This window comes from Leptonychotes weddellii, chromosome 14 (assembly GCF_054177405.1).
Source record: "Leptonychotes weddellii isolate Sample4059 chromosome 14, ASM5417740v2, whole genome shotgun sequence".
Taxonomy (NCBI): domain Eukaryota; kingdom Metazoa; phylum Chordata; class Mammalia; order Carnivora; family Phocidae; genus Leptonychotes; species Leptonychotes weddellii.
Window position 1 is genome coordinate 47,477,305 of NC_138382.1, and position 21,789 is coordinate 47,499,093.

Below are 21,789 nucleotides of genomic sequence, written 5' to 3' on the forward strand. Positions count from 1 at the left end.
AGATATTCAGTAAATATTTGCTGAATGAATGACAGAATGAACTACTGAATACAGCAAAGAAATCTTGTAAGCGTCATGGAGCTGAAGGATCTGCAATAAGCGGCTTTTACAGAGATTCTTTTAGGCCCAGGGGTGTACTGGGATGACCAAAGTCGCCCCCCGAATTGGTAGGCTTTCCTGAGCCCCGCCCGCGATTGGGCGGGCGGGCCCTTAGGCAGTCACGTGCGGCGGCTGACCAATCATCGGGGGTGGGCGGGGGCAGACCCGGAGATGGGTGAGAGTCCGCTTTGTCGCGTTCCAGAAGATCCCCACCCACGCAAGTGGCCTAATGTCGCGCAGCGGATCAACCCCTGAGCAGCGCCAGCAGGCGCCAGAGGCAGACGCCACGGCCACAACCTTCCGGGCGAGCGGTAACTGCAGGGCGTCTGGGACTTGCTAGAACGCGGAGCCGAGCCCTCCCTTTGCTTAGAAAGTTATCGTCCCTTCCCCGAGTTCGGCGCGCCCACCCCGCCAAGCTGGCGCGCCTGAGTTGGGACCCCAGGCTAATACGAGCTGGGAAAGCTCAAGCCTGGGCCTTTGGCTCCTGAGCAGGCAGGGCTGAGAGGGTGCTTCAGAGCTTGGGCCTGCTGGTGGGTGAGACCCAGGGCAGAGAGGGTCAGAGAGTTTTGCTGACTGATCTTGCCTCTCTGTCCCCAGAACATCAGCATATCCGCTACAACCCACTACAAGATGAGTGGGTGCTCGTGTCAGCTCACCGCATGAAGCGGCCCTGGCAGGGGCAAGTAGAGCCCCCGCTCCTGAAGACAGTTCCCCGCCATGACCCCCACAACCCTCTGTGTCCCGGGGCCACACGGGCCAATGGAGAGGTAAGCCTTTAGAACCTACATCTGCAACTAGGCCAGGAGTACTACTCCCTCTTAGAGCTGCCCCTCACCCACAAGGGGGTGGGCCTCCTTTGTTATGTCCCACCAAGTCTTTCTGACCCCACAGCGGGTCTTCCACACCCCCTTTGTAGCCTGTCCAGCCCCTGAAGCCCGCCACATGACTGGTGGGTAGGGAGCAGCAAATGCTTCTAGCCAATCCTTGTCAGTAGGTGAATCCCTACTATGATGGCACCTTCCTGTTTGACAACGACTTCCCAGCTCTGCAGCCTGATGCCCCCAATCCAGGTAACCTGGCTCTAGCTGTTGTTGGGGGGGACGAGAGGCTGGACCTCTTGGAGGACTTCTGTTACAGAGAGTGACACTCCTTTATCTCAGGACCCAGTGATCATCCCCTTTTCCAAATAGAGGCTGCTCGAGGAGTTTGGTAACTATGGAATTCCTCTCTTCAGCCCTGGGTTGGACTGAGCACTAGGGTTGAGCCCTGCCCCTAGCACAGCCAAGCCCTATATCTCTGTCATTTCTCCCTTCCCCACCACCCAGTAAGGTCATGTGCTTCCACCCCTGGTCGGATGTAACGCTGCCACTCATGTCAGTCCCTGAGATCCGAACTGTCATCGATGCATGGGCCGCAGTGACAGAGGAGCTGGGAGCCCGGTACCCTTGGGTGCAGGTCTGTGAGGTTGCCCCCCTACCCTGGATGGGCAGGGAGCGGGTACTGCAGCTTTGGTGCTGGGAAGTGGTATTCCTGTTTTCACAGGGTGTGGTCGGGAGAGGCTGATGTGGTGTCTCTCTGGCTACTAAAACTCTGTACCTCTACTTGATAGATCTTTGAAAACAAAGGAGCCATGATGGGCTGTTCCAACCCCCATCCCCACTGCCAGGTAAGTGTGTCAGGGGCTCCAGTGGATATCTGGGGTGAGTCCAAGGCAGTACTGTGGGGAAGGGAAGTGGAGGGACAGAATAAGTAATGTGGAGGCTTGGGGGTGAAGGATCTGCCAGTTTTCTGCTCCTGCCCCTTGACAGGTGTGGGCCAGTAGTTTTCTGCCAGATATTGCCCAGCGTGAGGAGCGATCTCAGAAGGCCTATCAGAGTCAACATGGAGAACCCCTGCTAATGGAATATGGCCACCAGGAGCTGCTCAGAAAGGTGGGAAAAAGCCAGACCCTGCTTTCCCAAGGAACTCCTAACCTCACCCCAGAAGAGAAAGGTGTGTGAAGCAGAAGGGTAGAAGGGAAATAGCAGAGAGACTTGATGGGAAGCCATAGCAATAATCTAAAGGAAAGACGATGGTGGCTTACATTAGGGTGGTAGTGGTGGAGGTGATGAGAAGCCATCAGATTCTGGGTACATTTTTTCTCCTTCTCCTGCCTATTTGCTGACAACAACCCCCTCCCCCCCTTGATGACTTCATCTCCACTCGGTCTGCCCAGGAACGTCTGGTCTTAACCAGTGAGCACTGGTTAGTACTGGTCCCCTTTTGGGCAGTGTGGCCCTTCCAGACACTGCTGCTGCCCCGGAGGCATGTGCGACGCCTTCCTGAGCTGACCCCTGCTGAGCGTGATGGTGAGTCTCCCAGCTGGGACCCAGGGGCCATGTATAGGATGGGGATGGCTCTGGTAGGGCCACCATCTTGGCCCCAGGCTGAGTCAGGCTCTGGTTCCAGATCTAGCCTCTATCATGAAGAAGCTCTTGACCAAGTATGACAACCTATTTGAGACATCCTTTCCCTACTCCATGGGCTGGCACGGTAAGGCTTTTTGAGCATCCATACCTAGCCCCAACACCATTTCTGAGGTCCTGAGGCTGAGCTCAGTGGACTGCAACCCCAGCAGGCTTTGAAATACTTGTTGGGGGCGGGGGGAGTGTCCCGAGTAGGGATGCTGGGACTGAAGGTGGAACAACAAACTTGGTGAAACTATGTCTCCCAGTGTTTTCATGCCTGGTCTACTCACTGGCAAGGAATGCTGGGAGATGTAGTTTCAGATACCTAGCCTGGTTTGGGGGTAGGGGCTAAGCTGAAGAGCTAAAAAATGGCCCTCCCCAGTTATGTCTTCTTCCTGTCAGGGGCTCCCACGGGATCAGAGGCTGGCGCCAACTGGGATCACTGGCAGCTGCATGCTCATTACTACCCTCCACTCCTGCGCTCTGCCACCGTCCGGAAATTCATGGTTGGCTATGAAATGCTTGCCCAGGCTCAGAGGGACCTCACCCCTGAGCAGGTCAGATTTCAGAGCACCCTGGGTCCTTGGGTTCCTTTTGTCTCCCATTTCCCCAAGGAAGCCCAATAATCATGACCTGGAAAACCTCTATAACCTAGGCATTCCTAAGGACTCAGAAGCTGCTCAGCTCTATCCTCTGGTTATTCTGGCGGTCCTTATTGCCGGCCTCCTGGTCCGACAGGCCTTCCCCCAAGTGTCTCCTAGGCACTTGTTACTACTGTTCCACTCATACCGCTCCATACCACCATTCTGGGCAGCCCTTATTCTCCCTGATTGCTCCCTGTTCCCTTGCAGGCTGCGGAGAGACTAAGGACCGTTCCTGAGGTTCATTACCGCCTGGGGCAGAAGGATAGGGAGACAGCAACCATCGCCTGACCACATTGACCACAGGGCCTTCTGCTTGAGGGAACCAGGGCCTAGGGTTGGGAAGATGTGGGATCAATAAAACTAAACTGTGTTTCTCAAACTTTAATCACATATTCTAATGACAGAGAAGTATGAATTATAATCCTCAGGGATCTCGGTTAAAGGCTGATGGCACAGCACCAGCCACAACTTTTCTTTGCCTGCAGATGTGCAAAAACTTAAGAGTACAAAAATTACACCCCAAATCTCTGAACAAAATGAATACTCAATGTTGTGTCTGGCCTATAGATTCTCTTATTCCTGGAGTAACAAAGGCATCACAGTTAAAGAAATTTTTTAAAATCCTGAGTTCTTGTCTGTGGCTAAGACTTTGGGAAGGCCAGAGCCCTCTTCACCACCACCCCTAGGATGATATGTCAGCTCAACAAGCCTAGGCCTGAGGGTTTGGTGGGGAGCGGGTGAGCAGGATCCTGGTCCCAGTGGTCAGTGGCCAGACATTGGGCTGCTGGCCAGAACCCTGGCTTTGTGAGTGGCTGCAGCTTGGCTCTGCTCCAGCCCACGGGCTGAAGGGGTGGGTAGGGAACATGTACATGGCTTTGTGTCCTTGACTTCTCTAGACTCTCACATGCAGCATATATGGGCAGGCTCTGCATGCCTGTGTTGCCCATGTGCCCCAATCATTGCAGGGGAAGAAAGGAAGAAAACAGCTCTGGCAGGGAAGGGCCTATCAGAGTTAGGAGCACCAGCCCTTTTAGGAGGGCAGCTTGAGTCTGCCCTCTCCCCTCTGGACCTGTTTCCTTTGAAAGATCGTATGACTGTGTGGCAATAATAGGGCATGCAACCCAGGAGACCTGATGCCGCCTAGGGCCTTCCAAACTTTTAGGTGAGGATAGGGCTTGTGGGCAAAGCATGGATGGCCTGAGGCTTTTTATCTTACATTCTTCTCTCAAGGCAACTGAGTTTGGGAGGGGCTATCATGCCAAGACTAGACAGTGATGACTTGGCCCAGGAGAAGCTTGGCTGCTTCTAGTCAAGGGTTTTTTCTTCCTTGAGACTCTGAAGGGGTAGGGTCTAGGACTTGGGAGTGTCTGGAAGGAACTCAGACAGACATGGTACACATCTCCCTTGAGACCCCACTGACTGGGGAGTAGATGTGAACCCTGAATGGGGGTGGGGCTGGTTTCTTAAGGCATACACCTACACAAACGCCTGACCATACAGTCTTGATTTGGCTGCATTTTGGAATCATTTGGGAGTTTTTTGTTTTTGTTTTAATTTATTTATTTGAGACAGAGAGAACGAGAGAGAGCACATGAGAGGGGGGAGGGTCAGAGGGAGAAACAGGTTCCTTGCTGAGCAGGGAGCCTGATGCGGGACTCGATCCAGGGACTCCAGGATCATGACCTGAGCCGAAGGCAGTCGCTTAACCAACTGAGCCACCCAGGCGCCCCTCATTTGGGAGTTTTAAACACTGATGCCAAGGCCAGCTTCCAGAGATTCGGATGTAATTGGTTTGGAGTATGGCTTGGCAGTTTTATAACCAGAATGTCCAGCAAAGTTTGAGAACTGCTGCCCCACACAAGTCCTCCTTATCTGAAGTCAGGGGCACCTTCAGCTTCTCCAGTCACCTGCCCAATGGCTCCTGAGCCACTGAACTTGAGGCTTTGTTTTTGGACAAAGCTGGAAGGAGGAGGGGCCTGAAAACTTCCAGTCCTGCTGTCCCAGGAGGGCAGGGCTGTAGGGAGGACCCAGGAATCCAGCTCCAGACTCTGTCCCCCAGCAGTCTCCTCAGTCCCGGACGGGACAGGAAGTGTCCGGCAGAGGTGGGGTGGAGGTGATTGGCAGTTGGAGGCTCCAATGGGCCCAGACCCCCTCCCTTTTCACCCCAGTCCTTCCATTGGTGCCTGGGCGGAGCCGCCCCTCTGCGGGGGGCCCCAGGGCGGGAGGGAGTAGAGGCCGGGGCGGAGGGCGAGGGCGGAGGGCGCAGGCGGCGGAGGCCGCAGAAGGTGAGGCCTGATGGGGCCGGCGGGAGTCCCCGAGAAGGCTTGCCAGGAGAGGGCAGGGCAGGGTGGTGTACGATCTGAAGGGCCTGGACTGGCGCACGGACTGTCAGTGTGTGCGTGTGACTGGTAGGCTGTGGGTGACGGCGTCGGTGTGTGGACCTGAAACTGAGGATCACTTGGGGCAGCTGTCAGTTAATATGACTGCGTGTGTCGGCGCGCATGTGGTTGAGTCTGCGTGTGGCTGTGCGAGTGTGGGATTCTGAGTTTCCGTCAATGTGCAATTTTTGGTGAGAGACTGGGTTGCATGCTTGTGTGTGAGAGGGCCTGTGACCATATGGGGACTGGGTTTGGGGAAGGTGTCTGTGGGGTTTAAGACTGTGTGTGCCTGTGTGAGAGTGGGTGCCTGGGTTTGCGTGTGCCATTGTGTGACTTCAGCGTGGCAGGGCGAGAGTGAGAGACTTATGTGCGTGTCCTGTGTCCTGTGTCAGACTGTGTGAGAGTGGAGCTGTGTTGTATCTCGGGGACCAACTTCAGTAGTCAGTGGGACTGACCTTTCTACTTAATGTCCAGCAAAGACAGACCCACCGCAACACACTTGTCTTCCCTTCCTTTCTGTGCTCTAGCATCCCTGTCATTGGTCTACTGCTTATTTTCTGTTTCCCTGTCTCAGTTTCCTTTTATTTCTTTTTCTCTCCCTACTACTGTCTTCCTAGAGCTGTCAGTCATCTGTGTCTCCCACAGTTTTGTCTCCCCAGGTATCTCTGTGTATCTGCCTCTCACATCCTCTACATCTCTGTCTCTCTCTGTACCCCTGTGCCTAGCTCCCCTGTTCACCTTTGTCTCTTTGGCTACATGGGGGCCTGGAGCAGTGACGAGATGTGGGATCTGCCATTCTAAGAGCACCCTGGAAGAGGTGACTTAAACCATTATGAGGATTTGCTTCTGGGGAATGCTGCGACCCCATCCCAGGGGCAGAGTGCTAAGTGTCTGTGTGTCTGTGTGTGGTGTGAGGGTATGGGTATGAGTCTGAGTGAGGATGTCTGAGTGTATCCGTGTGACTGTGAGTGGCTATATCTGAGAGTGTGTGTCTGAGGGTAAGTGTGGGTCTTGTATATCTGGCACCAAGGGACCAAAGGCATTTCCTGATGCTGGGGCCCAAAGAGTGGAGGGGGAGGTGAGAAATGGCTGGAACGTCCAGGGGTGGAGGGACTGGACTCTGGATTTTCTTTATACCCCCCAACCTGGGGCCTCCCTTCCCCTCAAAAAACGGCTAGCTATGCCCTAAGGAAATATTTGCTGGGGAGTGAAAAAAGTGGGGGCGGCATGAGTCTGTGTCTGATTTTTCATTTGGTTATGTCCACGTGTGTTCAAGGGAGTGTCTTTTTGTTGACTGTGCTTGGTGAGTCCAGGCATGAATGTGGCTGGGTGAAAACAGGGAATCTCTCCCTGACAGGGACATGAGCAGCCCTCCTTTCCCTCTTGCTGGCCGTGGCTGTGCCTGTGGCTTCCTTTCCAGACTGGGGGGAGGCCTCTTCCCTTCCCAGGGCCTCGGGTGGGAGGGGGGCGAAAGGGGAGGAAGGAGGAGGAAAGAGGGAGGTGGGGGCCTAGCTCAGGGCGGCTGAGCTCTAGGGCCCAGAGGGGCGGAGGAGGGAAGGGGAAGGAGGGGATGATTCTGGGGTCCCAGAACTGAGTGGAGCTGAGACGGGTGCTGTAGCTGGTGGAAGTCCTGGAGGCCATGGACACTCAGCCACTGGGATCACCGAGGTAGGGCGGGGCTGAGCAGGGTAAATGTGGCTGGGGTGGGGGTTGGGGGGTGTGTGAGCCACTAGACACATTCAGAGAGATACACAGACACATGGAGGCCCTTGTTCTGCTCTACTTGGGAGGGGTCTGTGCTCTTCCTCTTTTGGAGCCCTTGCCTGCCTGGGCCCTCTCCCTATCTGCTCCTTTTCCTATCCCCATGGCCACTTCCCCACTGCCTTTCTTATCCTGCTCTTCTCCTATCCAGAATCCCTCTCTCCCAGCACTCCCACAAGCGGTGGTTACCTCCTTTGCCTTTCTGGTTCCTGCTGCCATAGCCCAGCCCTTGCCTCCCTGAACTCCCACTACCTCCCAGTCTTGATCTCGGAGCATCTCTTGATCCTGTGGCCTCTACCCCAGGCCCCTTTCCCTGTAGGCTCCTTGCTCCTCTCAGCTTTCTCTCCACTCCCCGACACCCTGTCTCCATCCCCTGGCTCCTTGCCCACCCCCAGCCTCTGGCAGCAGCCAAGGCATCTGGATCTGCTTAACTCTGCAGCCTCAGCCTGCACCCTAGCCCCATCCAGCCTCACAGGCTCGAGACCAGCAAGATTCCAGAGTCAGGCCCAGATGAGTGGCCCAAGGAGCCAGGCCCAGGAGAGAAGAGGCCTGGTAGCCAGAGCAGGGCTAGGCCTCATGGTAGGAAAACAGCGTGGGCTCCGACCCACCTTGACAGCCCCCCACCCAAGGTTGATGAAGGCTGTCTCAGGTTAACCAGAGGCAATGACTAGCCCTGGGCCAGGTGGAGTGGACGCTGGAATTCCCAACAGCTGGGTTGGAGGAGTTAATGGGAATGACTGGGCTGGTGCCAGCACTTGGTGCCAGGGGTGGGTGCCAAGGGTGGTGTGTGTGTGTGTGTGGAGCGGGGGGGACTGCTGGCGCAGTCTGTCGCCTCCGGCTTTTGTTCTGGGCCCTAGGCCCAGGACTTTGATGGAGGGTGTGTGTGTGTGTGTGTGTGTGTGTGTGTTTGCATGTATGCCCATGCAGCACTGAGTGTATGGTGGAAAAGGGAACCTTAGATCAGATCCCCAGATATTTTCTGATATCCTTACCCCATTTGGTACCAGTTTTCTTCCTAGAAAGTCGCAGTTTAGAAGAGGAGGAGGCAGGCTTTAGCCTCCCATCTGGGAATGGGGGATTGCTGACCCTGCCTCTCTCCCCACAGATGAGCAGCAGCTGCTCAGGGTTGAGCAGGGTCCTGCTGGCTGTGGCTATAGCCCTAGTGTCCACCGCCTCTCCCTGTCCCCAGGCCTGGGGCCCCCCAGGTGAGAAGAATCCTGCTATATGACTCTAACTCTGACTTGTGACTTGCCACCCTCACTGTGGACCCTTTCCATGCCTAATCTGTGACCCCCAACCCCTGACATCCAACCTGGCAAGATTCCTTCTCTACCCTGTCTTTTGACCTCTGTCTCTAGATTATAACATGATGCTTTGACCCAATGACCCCACCCAGGGCTTAAAAGTTTGCCACTTACCCTGTTGTGCTGAGTGGGGGCTGGGATGGGAGAAAAGGAAAGGGAGAGCCTTTCCTCAGAAGTGCCCTCCACAGGGTTCCAGTATGGGCAGCCTGGCAGGTCCATGACACTGTGTTGCCCTGGAGTGACTGCTGGGTAAGTGCCCCACCTGCCCATTGGGCTGACACTCATGACCCTTTCTTGACTCGGTCCAGTCCTCGTGCCCCTCCCATCCTTGCCCCCTGTGTCTATAATCCTCATCTCTCTAGCTATCCTAACCCTCAAACCATCCTTATTCAACAGAAAATTTTAACCAACGTGTATTGAGCACCAGCTAAGTCCCTGGTCTATCCTAGGCTTTGGGATCTAGCAGGGCATAAGCCTGGCAAGATGCCTGCCCTTGCAGAGGTTACATTCTAATAGGGCAGACAGATAGTGAGCAAATATGAATCTTGCCAGGGAGTGGTACCTGCAGGGCAGAAAATCAAAAGGAAGTGATGTGGAAGAGGATAACTGATTGGTTACTTTTTCTTGGTAATCAGGGAAGGCTTCTCTGAGGAGGTGACATTGAAGCTAATTTCTAAAGGTCAGGAAAGAGGCAGCCATGCACAGGTTGGGGTACAGGCATTCCTGACAGAGGGAACAGCTAGTGCAAATGCCCTGAGGTGTGAATGAGCTCAGTACTCTTGAACAGAAAGAAGATCAATGTGACTGGAGTGTAGTGGGTGAGGGGGAGAGAGGGAGGAGCTGAAGAAGGAAAGGAAGGCAAGGGCTAGATCACCAGGGGCTTTGTAAGCCCCTGGACTTAAAGGACTTAAAGGACTCTGGGTTTTATTGCAAGCACAGTGAGAAGCCAGTGGAGAGCTGTGGCATGGCTTACACTTTAAATCTTCCCTCTATCATCACCTCATCTCACCCCCAGGGCCCCGGTGTCCTGGTTTCGGGACGGGGAGACAAGGCTGCTCCAGGGACCTGACTCTGGGCTAGGACATGAGCTGGTCTTGGCCCGGGCAGACAGCACTGACGAAGGCACCTACATCTGCCGGACCCTGGATGGTGTACTCGGGGGCATTGTGACCCTACAGCTGGGCTGTAAGTTGGGGAGGGAGTATTGGGTGGCAGTGATGAGGCAAGGGGCTCCTGAGGAAATCCAGGCCCTGAGTAAGCTCTCTAGGATGGGAAGGACCTGGGACTTCTCAGACTCCAGTTGCACCTTCTTCCTCTAGACCCCCCAGCCCGCCCTGTTGTCTCCTGCCAAGCAGCTGACTATGAGAACTTTTCCTGCACTTGGAGTCCCAGTCAGGTCAGCGGTTTACCCACCCGCTACCTCACCTCCTACAGGTGTGTGCATAATTGGGTGTGTATGCCTATACATTTGGGTGTGTAGGCACAATGTGGGTGTGGGAGGCAGTGAAGGAGGTCCTGAGGAAGGCCTCAGAGAGAGGGAGGATCCTCTTTTCCTTCCTGACCTCAGATGGCCCCCTCCCTGCCAGGAAGAAGACTGTACCAGGAGCTGATGGCCTGAGGTAGGACATAAGGGAGAGGCTGGGGGCTCCAGCTAGATCCCGCAATGAGCATTTCCAGAGCCCAAGACCACATCCTCCCTCCTAGGATGAGTCCATCCACAGGATCCTGGCCATGCCCCCAGGATCCCCCAGGGGCTGCCCGCTGTGTAGTCCATGGGGCCGAGTTCTGGAGCCAGTACCGAATAAATGTGACTGAGGTGAACCCCCTGGGGGCCAGCACACGCTTGCTGGACGTGAGCTTGCAGAGCATCTGTGAGTAACTGTTCCTACTGCTCCCTCAGATCCCCACCTCAGAGACCCCGAATGGACTCCAGGGTACAGATATCCCAACATGGAACCTCCACCTGCCAAACAGTTCCCTTCTGACAGACACCTCATTTTAGCACACAGATAGCTACCGTGGAGACTAAGAAGCCAAAGAGATCAGAGCCTAGGAGGCAGGGTTACCTCAGCCTCTGGAGGCTGCTGCCACTACCCCTTCCTGGGTGCCTAGCCCACAAGTCCTTCCTGGGTGCCTAGCCCACAAGTCCTTCCTGGGTGCCTAGCCCCAGAGCTGCCCCTGCTTCTAGGGCCTGTGCTGAAGGCAGCCGTGTCTCATGTCCTTCCTGCCCAGTGTAAGCCCTTGCTGGCCCCTCTTTCCTTTTGATCCGTATGTGGGAGGGGGGAACTAAAGCTCTAGCTAAGGGCTAGAGAGGGACAAGCAGACTCCATGCTGAGCACAGAGCCCAACGTGGGCCCAATCCCACGACCCTGAGATCATGACCCGAGCCGAAACCAAGAGTGGGACGCCCAACCGGCTGAGCCACCCAGGCGCCCTAGCTCATTTTATTATAAGGTTGACAGACAAGTCCTGAGGATCCAAAGGATGATCCAAAGGATGATCAAGCTTAAGATTTCCCCAAACCCCTTGGAAGTGCCTCCCTCAGGTACCTTTAGGCATATACCCACCTTCCCTTGGGAGGTGGTGGGGAAGAGATGGGTACCTGTCGCCTGTCCTGACTTTGTGTCTCCACCACCCTCAGTGCGCCCTGACCCTCCCCAAGGGCTTCGCGTCGAGTCGGTTCCTGGCTATCCCCGCCGCCTGCATGCCAGCTGGATGTACCCTGCTTCCTGGCCCCGCCAGCCCCACTTTCTGCTCAAGTTCCGACTGCAGTACCGTCCAGCGCAGCATCCAGCCTGGTCCACGGTGAGGCCTGGAATGTGTCCCAATCTGGGGCTATGGCTTCTGCCTCTGGTTTCATGTTCCTGGTTATTCTGCCTGGCTTTCTGGCACACTGGCAGGTCACCAAAGCCCTGTCACCTCCTCCAGTAGAGTGCTCTCCATGGGCGAGTCTTTGTGCTGGGTGCTGGGGTTGCAGCAGGGCCTGGTGGGCCTAGCCTCTGCCCTGTGGGGCTGTAACTCTGATGTCTGCCCATCTGTGGGAAGACAGGAGTGGCTTTTTACAAATGACTTTTCTAGGAAAAGGAGTACCTTTCACCCAGAGGCACATTCTCCTGTAAACATTCATATACCCAGATGAGGACAGTAGTGAATTTCTACCTCTGAAGATGTTAAAGATTAGCTAGCATCAAGTCCGGGGAGCAGCAGCCTCAGATAATGCCCGATATTTATTGAGCACCACCTGCCTGCCAGGCACCGTCCTACACATTTTACCTGCATTATCTTATTCAGGTATCATCACCTCTATTTTACAAATGAAGAGACCAAGGCACAGAGTGGCCCAAGGTCACTCAGTAAGTGTTACAGCAAAGATGTGAACCCAGGCAGTCTGATGGCACAGCCTGTCTGTGTAACCGTCATGCACTTTTGTCTTCCAAACACTAGGTGTACACCTGAAACCACCAGCCTCCCGACGTGAGGCCCAGACAGCTCCACCAGTCTGACAGGGACGGGACTGGGAGGAAGGGATGCTCTTTGCTAACGAAGGTTGGGGGCAGGTAGGCTTGGCATTTACAACCTGGATAACGGGCCAAGGAACCATCTTCATTCCCAGGTGGAGCCGGCTGGATTGGAGGAGGTGATCACGGATGCTGTGGCTGGGCTGCCCCACGCTGTACGGGTCAGTGCCCGGGACTTTCTGGACGCTGGCACCTGGAGTGCCTGGAGTCCTGAGGCCTGGGGGACTCCGAGCACCGGTGAGAGACTGAGCCCAGGGCACGGGCAGTGGGCCTGCCCACCGCATCTGTTGGCCGGATGGGTGTGCGAGTGGGCTGCATGCACATGTCCTGCCACACAGGCGTGGCCGTTGAGGTCTCAGTCTTCAGCCTTGGTTGTCCGCAGCCCCGCCCCAGCTTAAGCCCTGCCCCTCGGCCTCCACCTCCATTAGGCCCCCAGAAGCTGGCTCTACCCTTTCAGCTTCCACCTCCTGGGCACCCCGTGTCCAAGCCAGGCCCTGGCGTCCCCTGGCAGGCCCCGTCTTCCACCCCCACCCCGTGTGGACAGGTCTCCTCAGGTCTCGCCTCCCTTCAGGGCTCCTACCGGAGGAGATACCGGCTGGCGGACAGCCACAGAAGCAGCTGGAGGAGGAGCCTCAGGCAGACAGCCCTGCTCCCCCCAGGCCCTCCCTCCTGCCAGACTCACGGCCACTTGGTAAGCTTGGGCAGGTGAACAAAGGTTGTATAGGACGGGAAAGCCCCGGAGAGAAAGGGTTTGGTCAGGCAGCCTCGCTCTCACAGTGGCATGCGACCCTTCCCCTCAGACCACAGAGACCCCCTGGAGCAGGTAGCAGTGCTGGCATCTTTGGGGATCTTCTCTTTCCTGGGACTGGCAGCTGGGGCCCTGGCACTGGGGCTCTGGTAAGTAACTGCCAACGGCCCCTCAAATTCTGATCCCACGCAGATGCTCTGATACCCACAGACCACACCCATTCCCACCCTTCATGATTTCCCAGTGAAACTTTCTGATTCTGGAACAACTCCCCCCTTCTCCCTCCAATCCCCACTTCATTATTTTCACTGATTTCTCTCCTGACCGTTTACTAATACACTGTTTTGGAGGAGACAGAGATGTACAAATTGTCAGGGAGACAGCTACCTTTTTGTGCTCCAGGCTGAGACTGAGACCAGCTGGGAAGGATGGACCCCAAAAGCCTGGGTTCTTGGCTCCAGTGATTCCAGTGGACAAGCTTCCAGGTGAGTAGGACATCTAGGAGGTTTGGACTCAGGATGTGTACCCTCGTTTTGAGTGTCTGGATTAAGAGCCAGATGCTCTAGTCATTGTAAGGGTGTTGGGAATCAGAGTTGGGTCACCTCATTCATATGATGTCTGAGCTCAGGGATGGACCTTTCATTCTTGAGTCCTTGGGCTCAGAGTTGGGTCTCTTTTCCTTCTCTCACGTGATATTGGGGTTCCTAGATGGGCCCCCCTCATTTTCAGGGTGTTAAGCTCAGAGCTGGATGTCTATCCTGATTCTGGGGCTGTCTTGGATCAGAGTTGGGTCCCCTCTCTTACTCTTGATGTATCTGGGCCCAGAACTAGGAATACTTCATCTTCAGGGTGTTGGGGTTCAATCAGAGCTGGGCTCCTCTATTCATGCCTGGTGTTGGGCTCAGAGCTGGGTCCCCTCACTCATTCTCAGGGTGTCTGGGCCAAAATCTGGTCCTATTATCTCCCTTGATTTGCCTCCTGCTTCTTCTAGGAGCCCCAAACCTGTAGATGACCCAGGAGGGCTTCAGCTGATTCACCTATAATTCTGTCTTGCTGGTATGGATGGACAGACAGATAGAACCCAGGCAGGCTAGTAGATCCCCATGGAGGCAGGAGGGCGGGGAGTGGTCTCAGCTGGAGGTTCTGTTTGGAGCCCAGTTCTGTCAGACTCTGTTCCAAACTTGCCAGCTGAAAGGTGCTGGACCTCTCATTTCATCTCAGAATTGGAGGTCCACCTGAGGAATGTGTGTAGATATGTATGTTTGTGTCCATGTGTGCCCATGTGTATGTGAGGTAGGGAACATGTGTTCTCTAAATGTATGCATGTAGGTGCCTGGGGAGTATTTGTGGCTCCTTGGCGCTTGGCCTTGGCCCTGGAGGGGTTTGTGAAGATGTGAATAAAGAGAATGAGGAGGTTCTTCTGTTTATTGACATGTCTCCCCGCTTCAGATTCAGGGCTCACAGGAGAATGCATAGAACTTGGAAACCACAGTCAGAGACTGTTGTCCAATGCTGCTTTATTGTTTCGGCTACTGGGGGCCCTGGTCCATTTCCCCTATCAGCCCCAAATTCAGGTTAGGCAGAGTCCCCTGGAGCCTCCTCCCTTGGCGCTCAAACCACCGAGCCAGGCTGCGGTTCTGAGGGTGGATGCAGACACTGCGTCGAGACAGGTGAAGCCTGGGAAAGGAAAGGTCCAAAGCCATAGTCATAGCTTGGGGATGAGGTTAGGGTCCAGGGGTTAGGGCAGAGGCTAGATGAAAACCTGAGTCAGCCTCAGAATTAGCAACTGGGGTTGGGGTTGGGATCAGCATCAGGGGTTAAGACTGAGGTCAGACTCAGGGGTCAGTGTGAGGGGGAGGGCCAGAGCTCACACGAAGGCCTGGAGGTGACAGTCTCCATCAGCTTCCTGCACCTCCACCCGGATGACCCTCCTCAGGAGCTTGTTCGAGAGCGGCTGGCGGTAGAGCTGAGTACAGCAGGTAATGCTGGTTGGCAGTGGCAGTGCTAGGGGACAGTGGGGCCATGTGTTCAGAGGGCTCCTGACCCAAAACCCTTCCATCAGACAGCTGGAGGATGGACTTCCTGGGTCCCTTTCCCTCCCTCCCATTCACCCAAATCCCTCACCCTCTAGACCCCCAAGCACTCACCTGCTCCAGGGTCTGGGCTCAGCAGCAACAGTAGCAGCAGGAGGCTGCTTGTGGATGAGGGCCCCTTCATGCTGCTCAGCCTGGATACTTCTCTCTCCTCCTCCTCCCCTACCTTTTATCTGGGTGCCTTTTACCTGGGGCACCAGGTGAGTCAGAGGCAGGTGAAGACGAATTGCTCATCCTGTGACATTCCTGGGCCCTAATTGCCACAGACCCCTTCCTCTTCTAGGGCTGCCATTTCCCATGGCTTCTAAGCCCTGGACAGAGAAGCTGGAGAGAGGGGTAGTGCATGATGTGAAGACTGATGGTACAGTGACTGAGTAAGGGCACCTAAGTATCCACAGTGGCATCCAGTGATGGACATTCACACTCACATACCCACAGTCACATTCAGTCACACCTCAATCACTCAGTCAACCTTACACAGTCAGACAACCAAAGTCAGAATCACATAGCGCCAGTTGTACTCAAAGTCCCATTCCCACATAGTTGTGTCTTCACAATCATTCAATCACAATCATATGAGCACACACAAATTCTGATAGGGGAATTGTGGGCGGGGTGGGAGCAGAGGGAAGGCCAGCACCAACTTGCCTTCATCTTTCCCTCTCTACTTCCTGCCCTAGCCTGCCTGTCTTACCAGGAAAAACTGATGAGTATGGATCCCTAAAGCAAGCTCTTCGGGCTGAGGATGAGTCTTGGCTGGGACAGTAACAACCAGAGTGAGAAGCTCGGTGCTACTGGGGTACCTCTGGGATGCTGAGGTGGGGGCTGCTTTCCCCAGGGAGATGAGGCAGGGAGGAAGGATGGGGTGGATAAGGTGGGAAGATGAAAGAAGATAAAGTTCTTTGGTGCCAGGTTGCTGCTGTCAAACAGGAAAAAGACCCAAGAAATCTTACCTTCCTGTTTTTGCCTGGTCCTGTCCCAGAAATGCCAGCCTCTTGCCAGCAGGGGCCTGGGGCTTCCAGAATCAATCCTGGCTTATTGAGACATCAGACTCAAGAGCTCAATTACCTCTCTTTTGTTCAAATTCCAGCCTTTCCCTGCTGCCCACCCAGGGCCGGTAATACACCCCCCCACCCCCCACCCAACCCTTATACATTCTGCATCCCATCCTCTTGCTAAAGCCCCAACCTCTCCTCTCCTTCCTGTCTCTTATCTCCTAATCCCATTCCCAGCCCCCACTCCCTTCTTCCCCTTACCCCCTAAAGCAAAAATCCTCCTCCTCCTCTTGTCCTTTCCAGGAAGCTGGGGACTGCCTATGGTGGGGGCAAGCCGCTAAGTTTACTGCCTCTGGCACCTTGAAGAATTTCCCACTCCTGGTCTGGGGATTTCAATCCTCAAGTCTTGCTCTGTATTTGAAACATAAACTGAGTCATAACCCAGTAATCCAGACCTCATCTGGTTGTTGTAAGGGTGCCTTCTGCAGCCTTCTGCTCTGTGGCCAGCTATTCTCTAAGGGGCAGGCCTTCTCTTGGGATAGGGACTCAAACCTGTCCTGGACATCTTTCTGCTGCAGGGCTGCTGAAACAATCAGACGGACCATCACTTCCAAGAGTAAGAACTCCTCCCCCTCCCATGCTGAACAACTCAAGCTTCTCCTCCTTCCTGTCCAGGGTGAGGCTTGAAGGCCCTTTCCTGGAGTTTGTCTTGTGGATACTCAGGAATTCTGACAGTGTTCTGCTGAGGTGTAGGCCCAGGGCTGGACAGGGCACTCCACTTTTGACAGGGTTCTTGATGTAGACATTCTGAGGAAATGGCTCAGGAGCCTGGGTCTGTTCTTGAAGGTGGCCACAACCCAGAGGTCACCCATCTTGACTGCTAGTACCAGAGGCCTTGGGTCTCTCTCCCACCCTCCAGTTGGGACTTGTGCCCCAGAGCTTGGGTGCAGCTCTTGGCGTGCCATTTACTTATCACAGATCTCCATCAGCTGGTTGTCTGCCACATACTTTGTGGTCTTTCCTGGACCAATTGGTCTAGCTACCTGGAAAGGCAAGAAATGACTTCTCCCAGGTATGCACCCATCTCTCCCCTTTGGCTATTCCAAAGATAGGGCCAAGTCTTCTCCCCAGCCACAATCTGCTGTGGCGGGGGCAGCCCCAGGCTGAAAGTTAGCTTTGCCCCAACCCATAAATTGGGTTGTCTCTTTAACTTAATCTTCGGGTAACTTTTCTGGTGCTGGGCCTAGTCCTTTACTGAAAGCAGGCCCACCAGGAGTCCCTCACCCTCAGTACTTCAGGATCTAGAGGGTTTCAGGTCAACTAGGGGAACAAGACAGGGGTGGCAGGGAGCCGTGGCCTTTGGGTTCTCCTAGGGACAGAGCAAGAACTGCTAGGTAAGCTGATGCCAAGTATCTTTAAACCTGAGAAAAGACTGGGGGAGCCAGAAGTTGTGGTATTAATTGTAGGAAAGATCTCCAACAGTCCCAAGTCACTCCCCTCTGGCAGGCTGTGGGAGTCAGCGTCTAGGAATCTTCCCCTCCTCTCACAGCCTACTTCCTACAACTCTGGGCTTACAATAGTTTAGATTCACTCTCAGAAGAAGAGGATTCTCCAGATACCTGGCAGTCCTGTCTAGGAGGAAGGTGGAACACATCAATGTGGAGATAAGCTGGGAGGAAGACCCGGACAGGGCTACTTAGTTCCCGGCATATAGGCTATTTACAGCGAAGTGGGGGCGGGGGGGGGGTTAGGTGGCGGAGGGCAGTCAATGACAGTAATGGGAGGCCTGACACTGAGGAGGGATCCTTAGTAATAACGGGGGCCTGGATATGGAAGGGCACCCTATCAGGGAGGGAGGCCCTGTCAGTAACGAAAAGCAGGCGTGTAGAGGGGCTCCCAGCCCGAATGGCGGCAGCGGCGGCAGAGTCAGGAGGGCAGCACGGTGGCTTCGGTTTAAATCTTTAATGCACCGGCTGGCTGGGCAGTGGCGGTGGGGGTGCGGCGGGGGAGGCCGCGACCCGAGCGCTGGGGGGCAGGGCCCAGGCCGCTTGACAGACAGCTCATCAGGCCTCGTAGAGGCTCCAGCTTCTGCTCCCGGGGATGCGCCGAGCTGTGGGGCAACCCGACAGTGGCATGAGGCAGGGAGGGGACTCCCGGATTCCCCCCATCCATCCTCCTGAGGCTGAGCCTCGTGTGCCCCGGGCGGGTCCGCGGTGTCGCAGCCCCCTCACCTCCTGTCCCTCCGCCACATGCGCAGCCAGGGGAAAAAGTAGAAGCAACCCCAGTAGATCCTGCGGAGAGAAGGCCGAGCCGGGCCGGGCGGGGCGGGGCTGACCCCACAGTCTCCGCCGCTCAGACGCCTCGCCCCTCTCTTGAAGGCTCCGCCCCGCCCTTTAGAGGCGGTTCCCTCCGCAGCCCACGCCCCCTGAGGGGCCCCACGCCTCCCGCCCGCAGAGAACTCGCGCCCTCCCCCCACCCCCGAGCGGCTAGGTTCCTCCTCCGCAGAACCCGCCTCCACTCACTCCTCCTCCGCCTCCAGCGCCACCTCGTATCTCCTCAATCCCGACATGTCCTGGGCTCCGAACGTCTCCTGGGGAGCGGCATGATTGGATCAAGGATACCCCAACCCTAGGTCCCCTTCTTTGTCATTCTCGGGGCCAGTCTGGCCTGTTCTCAGGTAATCTGAGGCAGGTGCCCCCGGGAAGCCTCAATTGCCACATTGGGACAGGGTAGGATTGCAGAATTGGGAGGCACCAGACGTTAAGGATATAGGAGGTCGGTCACCTCGGGGGCCTGGGGCATTCAGGGGGTCAAGGCGAAAGGCTTTGCGGTCATGGACCTGGGATATTTGGGGCCCTGGGTGAGGATTTCGGGGGTTGGGATCACCTGGAGGGGGGCTGAGGGGTCGGTGCAGCCTAAACTCCCGCCCTCTCTGGCTCCACCCCGGAAACAGACCGTTACCGTTACGTCATAGGGACTCCGTCGCGCTCCAGGGGTGGGGCTTGCCTATTACCCGGAAGAGGCGAAGTCTGAGCGTTTCTTCAGAGGAGGAGGAGTCAAAGTGTCACGCTGGAGGTGGAGCCAGGGTCCATCTATCACTAAAGGGGCGGAGTCAGGCCCTATTAACTAGGATGCGGACGGAGCACGGGACCCTCTTTTGTGGGGGTAGAGTCAGATTTTGGAGCTCTCTCCCTGGAGACCTCAGCCCCAGGCAGCAAGATAGGAGCTTTGGGACGCTATCCAGCACTGTTTTCCCAGTCTACTTTTCTTTGCCCTCTGCCCTGCTGCCACTTGTATAACTCTGGTCTGGGGAGGAATAGGTCTCCAGAGCGGTCCTAGCCTAGATGGAGCAGCCTACAGAAGTACTTGATGTGTGAGTGGCTTTGGCCAAGTCACTTAATGGCCAGAGGGTCACAGCCCTTCCTCTCTGAGCTGAAATTTATTTTCCTGTGATTTTTGTTCCCACAGTCATTCAATCAGCAAATATATCAGGCTAGGAATAGGTATACAGCAGTAGAGAAGCCAGATTATTACAGTAAACATAGCACACTGGTTGGAGGCAGTAGAGGGTGCTGCAGTAGAGCCTAGAAAGCGCAATTAACCCAGTGTTGGAGGTTGGAAATAGCTGCCCCAGTTAGTCTGGGGAGGGAGGAAGAGAGCCTTCTGGCTGGATTGTAGGGGAGTGACCAGAAATAAGTGAAGTGAAAGTTCCCTCAGGCTGAAGTGTGGCAAATGGGTACACTACTCTTGCCCCCCATCCCACCTTCTTTCTCCCTCTCATACCTCTCTTCCCCTGCCTGGGCCACAAACAAGATTGCAGACAGATCTGTGGGTACCAGTTGAGCTTTATTGGAAGCATTGTGGTCTGGATGTGGAGGAGAAGCTGCACTCCTGCTACGCCACACTCACCCCTGCTCACACTCACACTCACACTGACACTCCAGGCCCTGTCCCGGCTGGGTCAGGTCTGGTGCAGAGTCACTGGAGGCCTGGTCCTCCCTTCTGATCCTTGGTTCCCCAGGGCTACAGTGACTCATATCCCTTCACTCAGACACAGGGCTCCCTCCGGGGCTGTCAGGGGCTAACTACTGTGGCGTTTGTTCTAGGGGAGAAAGGAGAGGCAGGGTCATGGGTTAGGGTCTGGGGCAGGGGCTCTGAGGGAGGAGGCAGGGCTGGGGAGGGCCGAGCTTGCCTTTGCAGAGTTCTTCAGCAGTCTCCGGATGATGCGGTCCACCCAGGGCTGGTCTGGAGGTGCATAGAACTGGTTACCTCTCAGCACAGTGAACCTGGAATCAGAAGGAATGGAACAGTCCTGGAACCCAGCTTCCTGGCAGGCCTTGGTGTGAGGAGCAGAAACTGAGGACCACATCTGGAAACCTGTTTCAGGGGCTTCCTTGTGGGGAGGAGCTTGGCAAGGAAAAGGGAAGTAAGATGATGAAGCCCAGGTGACAGAGGAGGTGATTGGGAGAGGAAGAGTCTGGTTACTCTTCACCCTCCCCCACAAGACAACAGTACCCTACAGCCATCAATGAGAAGGAGATAGGAACAAAAAGGCACCAAAAATGTTCCTGGGAATTGGGTGTTGGTTCACCAAGAGACAAAGTCCTCAGAGTTGTTGGCATCACTCAGAGGTGGGGATGGGGTGGGTATAAGGGTTAGGGCTTGAGGGACTTTTAGGTGGGAAGACCACAGCCCTGACTAGAATTCAGGATGCCTATCCCCAGTGTCATAGCTCTAGTGTTCCTTTCTTTTCCATCCACGTGCACTGTCCTCTTCTTCCTCTGGAAACCCAGGCTAAAGGAGATAGGGGCTCTAGAGAGAAGGGCAGCCAGAGGCCCCAGGACCCATCTGGGTACTGGCACATTCAGGAATAGCAGGGGCACAGGCACATCTATATCACACGGGTCACACCTGGGACGTGGCCACACCCACAGCACACAAGGCCATGTATAGATTGCACAGGAATGTGCACGATGCACGGGTATACCGACGGTACACAGGAACACAATCACAAGGGCACACCCATTTGGCACGTGTACACTCTCGGACCTGGGTGTTGACCTGAACTCACAGTCTCCTTCCCAGACTCCCTGATCCCTCCTCTGCCCCTCATCTTACCATTTTACCCCTTCCCCTTTCCAGGGGAGACCACGAAATCAGTATGCTGAGAAGAGGAGTGGTGCTGTGCAGGAGGCCATGGAAGACGGAGGGAGATGGACAAATGGGTAGAATCTTTGGAAGCAGCAAGTGTGTGGGTTGCAGAAGTCCTGCTTGTGTGGAGTCTGCATGAGACTGTGTGCTGGATGGCAGAGACTGAGCGGAAGAGTGATGGTGAGGGGGAGGGAGTCCATGGTGGTTCTGTGATGTGTATGTGAGCCTGTGTGAGGCTGTAGCTGTCTCTTGTTTATGGCCACCTGAAGCCTTCATTTTTTATATCCAGAAATTTCTTCCTTTCTGTTGTGTAATAAAGAATTTGACTGGTTTTTGTCCCTGATTTCTGAAAAGGAGACTTTAAATCTTTGAATTTCCCAAGTAATAGGAATGTCTTTGTTATTTATGAGCCCCTTGGATGGTCACACCTGAGTTTATGCTAAGAGATGAGATGACTTAGGATCATCTCGGGGATGGTCACAAGAAAAACCAACCATGTCACTGAATTGTCAGGGCTTTGAGCCTGCCCATCCTCTGGGAGTGGGAGGGGCACTGGAGATTGAGTTCAGCCAATTCAGTCATGCCTACATAATGAAATTTCAATAAAAACCCTGGACACCAGAGCTTGTAGAACTTCCTGGTTGGTGAACA

The 21,789-nt window shown here is 55.1% G+C and overlaps 4 protein-coding genes across 10 annotated transcripts; 2 read left to right on the forward strand and 2 right to left on the reverse strand.

Annotated features, from left to right (window-relative positions):
* The first annotated feature begins 250 nt into the window (after window positions 1-250).
* Window positions 251-3,575, forward strand: GALT (galactose-1-phosphate uridylyltransferase). Of its 3 annotated transcripts, XM_006734584.3 has the most exons (11): window positions 251-410; window positions 697-866; window positions 1,094-1,169; window positions 1,260-1,308; window positions 1,425-1,554; window positions 1,709-1,765; window positions 1,908-2,030; window positions 2,315-2,447; window positions 2,548-2,631; window positions 2,949-3,103; window positions 3,398-3,575. In XM_006734584.3, the coding sequence occupies exons 1-11, from the start codon at window positions 329-331 to the stop codon at window positions 3,476-3,478; spliced, it is 1,140 nt and encodes a 379-aa protein (XP_006734647.1). In that variant the 5' UTR covers window positions 251-328; the 3' UTR covers window positions 3,479-3,575. The 3 variants fall into 3 exon arrangements, with proteins under 3 accessions (XP_006734647.1, XP_081659235.1, XP_006734648.1); XM_081803109.1 differs by lacking the exon at window positions 2,949-3,103; XM_006734585.3 differs by lacking the exons at window positions 1,094-1,169; window positions 1,260-1,308 and having other exon boundaries at window positions 269-410.
* A 1,817-nt stretch (window positions 3,576-5,392) lies between these two features.
* Window positions 5,393-21,481, forward strand: IL11RA (interleukin 11 receptor subunit alpha). Of its 5 annotated transcripts, XR_014140033.1 has the most exons (15): window positions 5,393-5,475; window positions 8,435-8,534; window positions 8,822-8,882; window positions 9,649-9,818; window positions 9,953-10,067; window positions 10,220-10,252; window positions 10,338-10,504; window positions 11,275-11,438; window positions 12,247-12,388; window positions 12,723-12,842; window positions 12,952-13,048; window positions 13,302-13,384; window positions 15,673-15,768; window positions 16,291-18,664; window positions 21,130-21,481. XR_014140033.1 is itself a non-coding variant. In XM_031034337.2 (13 exons), the coding sequence occupies exons 2-13, from the start codon at window positions 8,435-8,437 to the stop codon at window positions 21,153-21,155; spliced, it is 1,278 nt and encodes a 425-aa protein (XP_030890197.1). In that variant the 5' UTR covers window positions 5,393-5,475; the 3' UTR covers window positions 21,156-21,481. The 5 variants fall into 5 exon arrangements, 2 of the variants coding, with proteins under 2 accessions (XP_030890197.1, XP_006739200.1); XR_014140031.1 differs by lacking the exon at window positions 16,291-18,664 and having other exon boundaries at window positions 15,673-15,810; XR_014140032.1 differs by lacking the exon at window positions 16,291-18,664.
* On the reverse strand, window positions 14,400-15,673 carry CCL27 (C-C motif chemokine ligand 27). Its single transcript, XM_031034341.2, has 3 exons — window positions 15,047-15,673; window positions 14,771-14,903; window positions 14,400-14,576 (listed from the first exon to the last, which is right to left on the reverse strand). The coding sequence occupies exons 1-3, from the start codon at window positions 15,114-15,116 to the stop codon at window positions 14,429-14,431; spliced, it is 351 nt and encodes a 116-aa protein (XP_030890201.1). The 5' UTR covers window positions 15,117-15,673; the 3' UTR covers window positions 14,400-14,428.
* Window positions 17,935-18,924, reverse strand: LOC115942904 (uncharacterized). Its single transcript, XM_031034342.2, has 4 exons — window positions 18,874-18,924; window positions 18,510-18,577; window positions 18,219-18,278; window positions 17,935-18,097 (listed from the first exon to the last, which is right to left on the reverse strand). The coding sequence occupies exons 2-4, from the start codon at window positions 18,554-18,556 to the stop codon at window positions 17,941-17,943; spliced, it is 264 nt and encodes an 87-aa protein (XP_030890202.1). The 5' UTR covers window positions 18,557-18,577; window positions 18,874-18,924; the 3' UTR covers window positions 17,935-17,940.
* Window positions 21,482-21,789: the final 308 nt, after the last annotated feature.

Coding starts and splice junctions, on each gene's coding strand:
- GALT (XM_006734584.3), top strand. CDS start 329: ATGTCGCGCAGCGGATCAACCCCTGAGCAGCGCCAGCAGGCGCCAGAG. Junction 1,309..1,424: donor GAGGCTGCTCGAGGAGTTTG/GTAACTATGGAA, acceptor CCCACCACCCAG/TAAGGTCATGTGCTTCCACC. Junction 2,632..2,948: donor CTACTCCATGGGCTGGCACG/GTAAGGCTTTTT, acceptor TCTTCCTGTCAG/GGGCTCCCACGGGATCAGAG.
- IL11RA (XM_031034337.2), top strand. CDS start 8,435: ATGAGCAGCAGCTGCTCAGGGTTGAGCAGGGTCCTGCTGGCTGTGGCT. Junction 10,068..10,219: donor CGCTACCTCACCTCCTACAG/GTGTGTGCATAA, acceptor CCTCCCTGCCAG/GAAGAAGACTGTACCAGGAG. Junction 11,439..12,246: donor AGCATCCAGCCTGGTCCACG/GTGAGGCCTGGA, acceptor CTTCATTCCCAG/GTGGAGCCGGCTGGATTGGA.
- CCL27 (XM_031034341.2), bottom strand. CDS start 15,116: ATGAAGGGGCCCTCATCCACAAGCAGCCTCCTGCTGCTACTGTTGCTG. Junction 14,904..15,046: donor GAGCCCAGACCCTGGAGCAG/GTGAGTGCTTGG, acceptor ACTGTCCCCTAG/CACTGCCACTGCCAACCAGC. Junction 14,577..14,770: donor TGTCACCTCCAGGCCTTCGT/GTGAGCTCTGGC, acceptor TTCCTTTCCCAG/GCTTCACCTGTCTCGACGCA.
- LOC115942904 (XM_031034342.2), bottom strand. CDS start 18,556: ATGTCGGGATTGAGGAGATACGAGGTGGCGCTGGAGGCGGAGGAGGA. Junction 18,279..18,509: donor GCGCTGGAGGCGGAGGAGGA/GTGAGTGGAGGC, acceptor TTCTCTCCGCAG/GATCTACTGGGGTTGCTTCT. Junction 18,098..18,218: donor ATGTGGCGGAGGGACAGGAG/GTGAGGGGGCTG, acceptor GTTGCCCCACAG/CTCGGCGCATCCCCGGGAGC.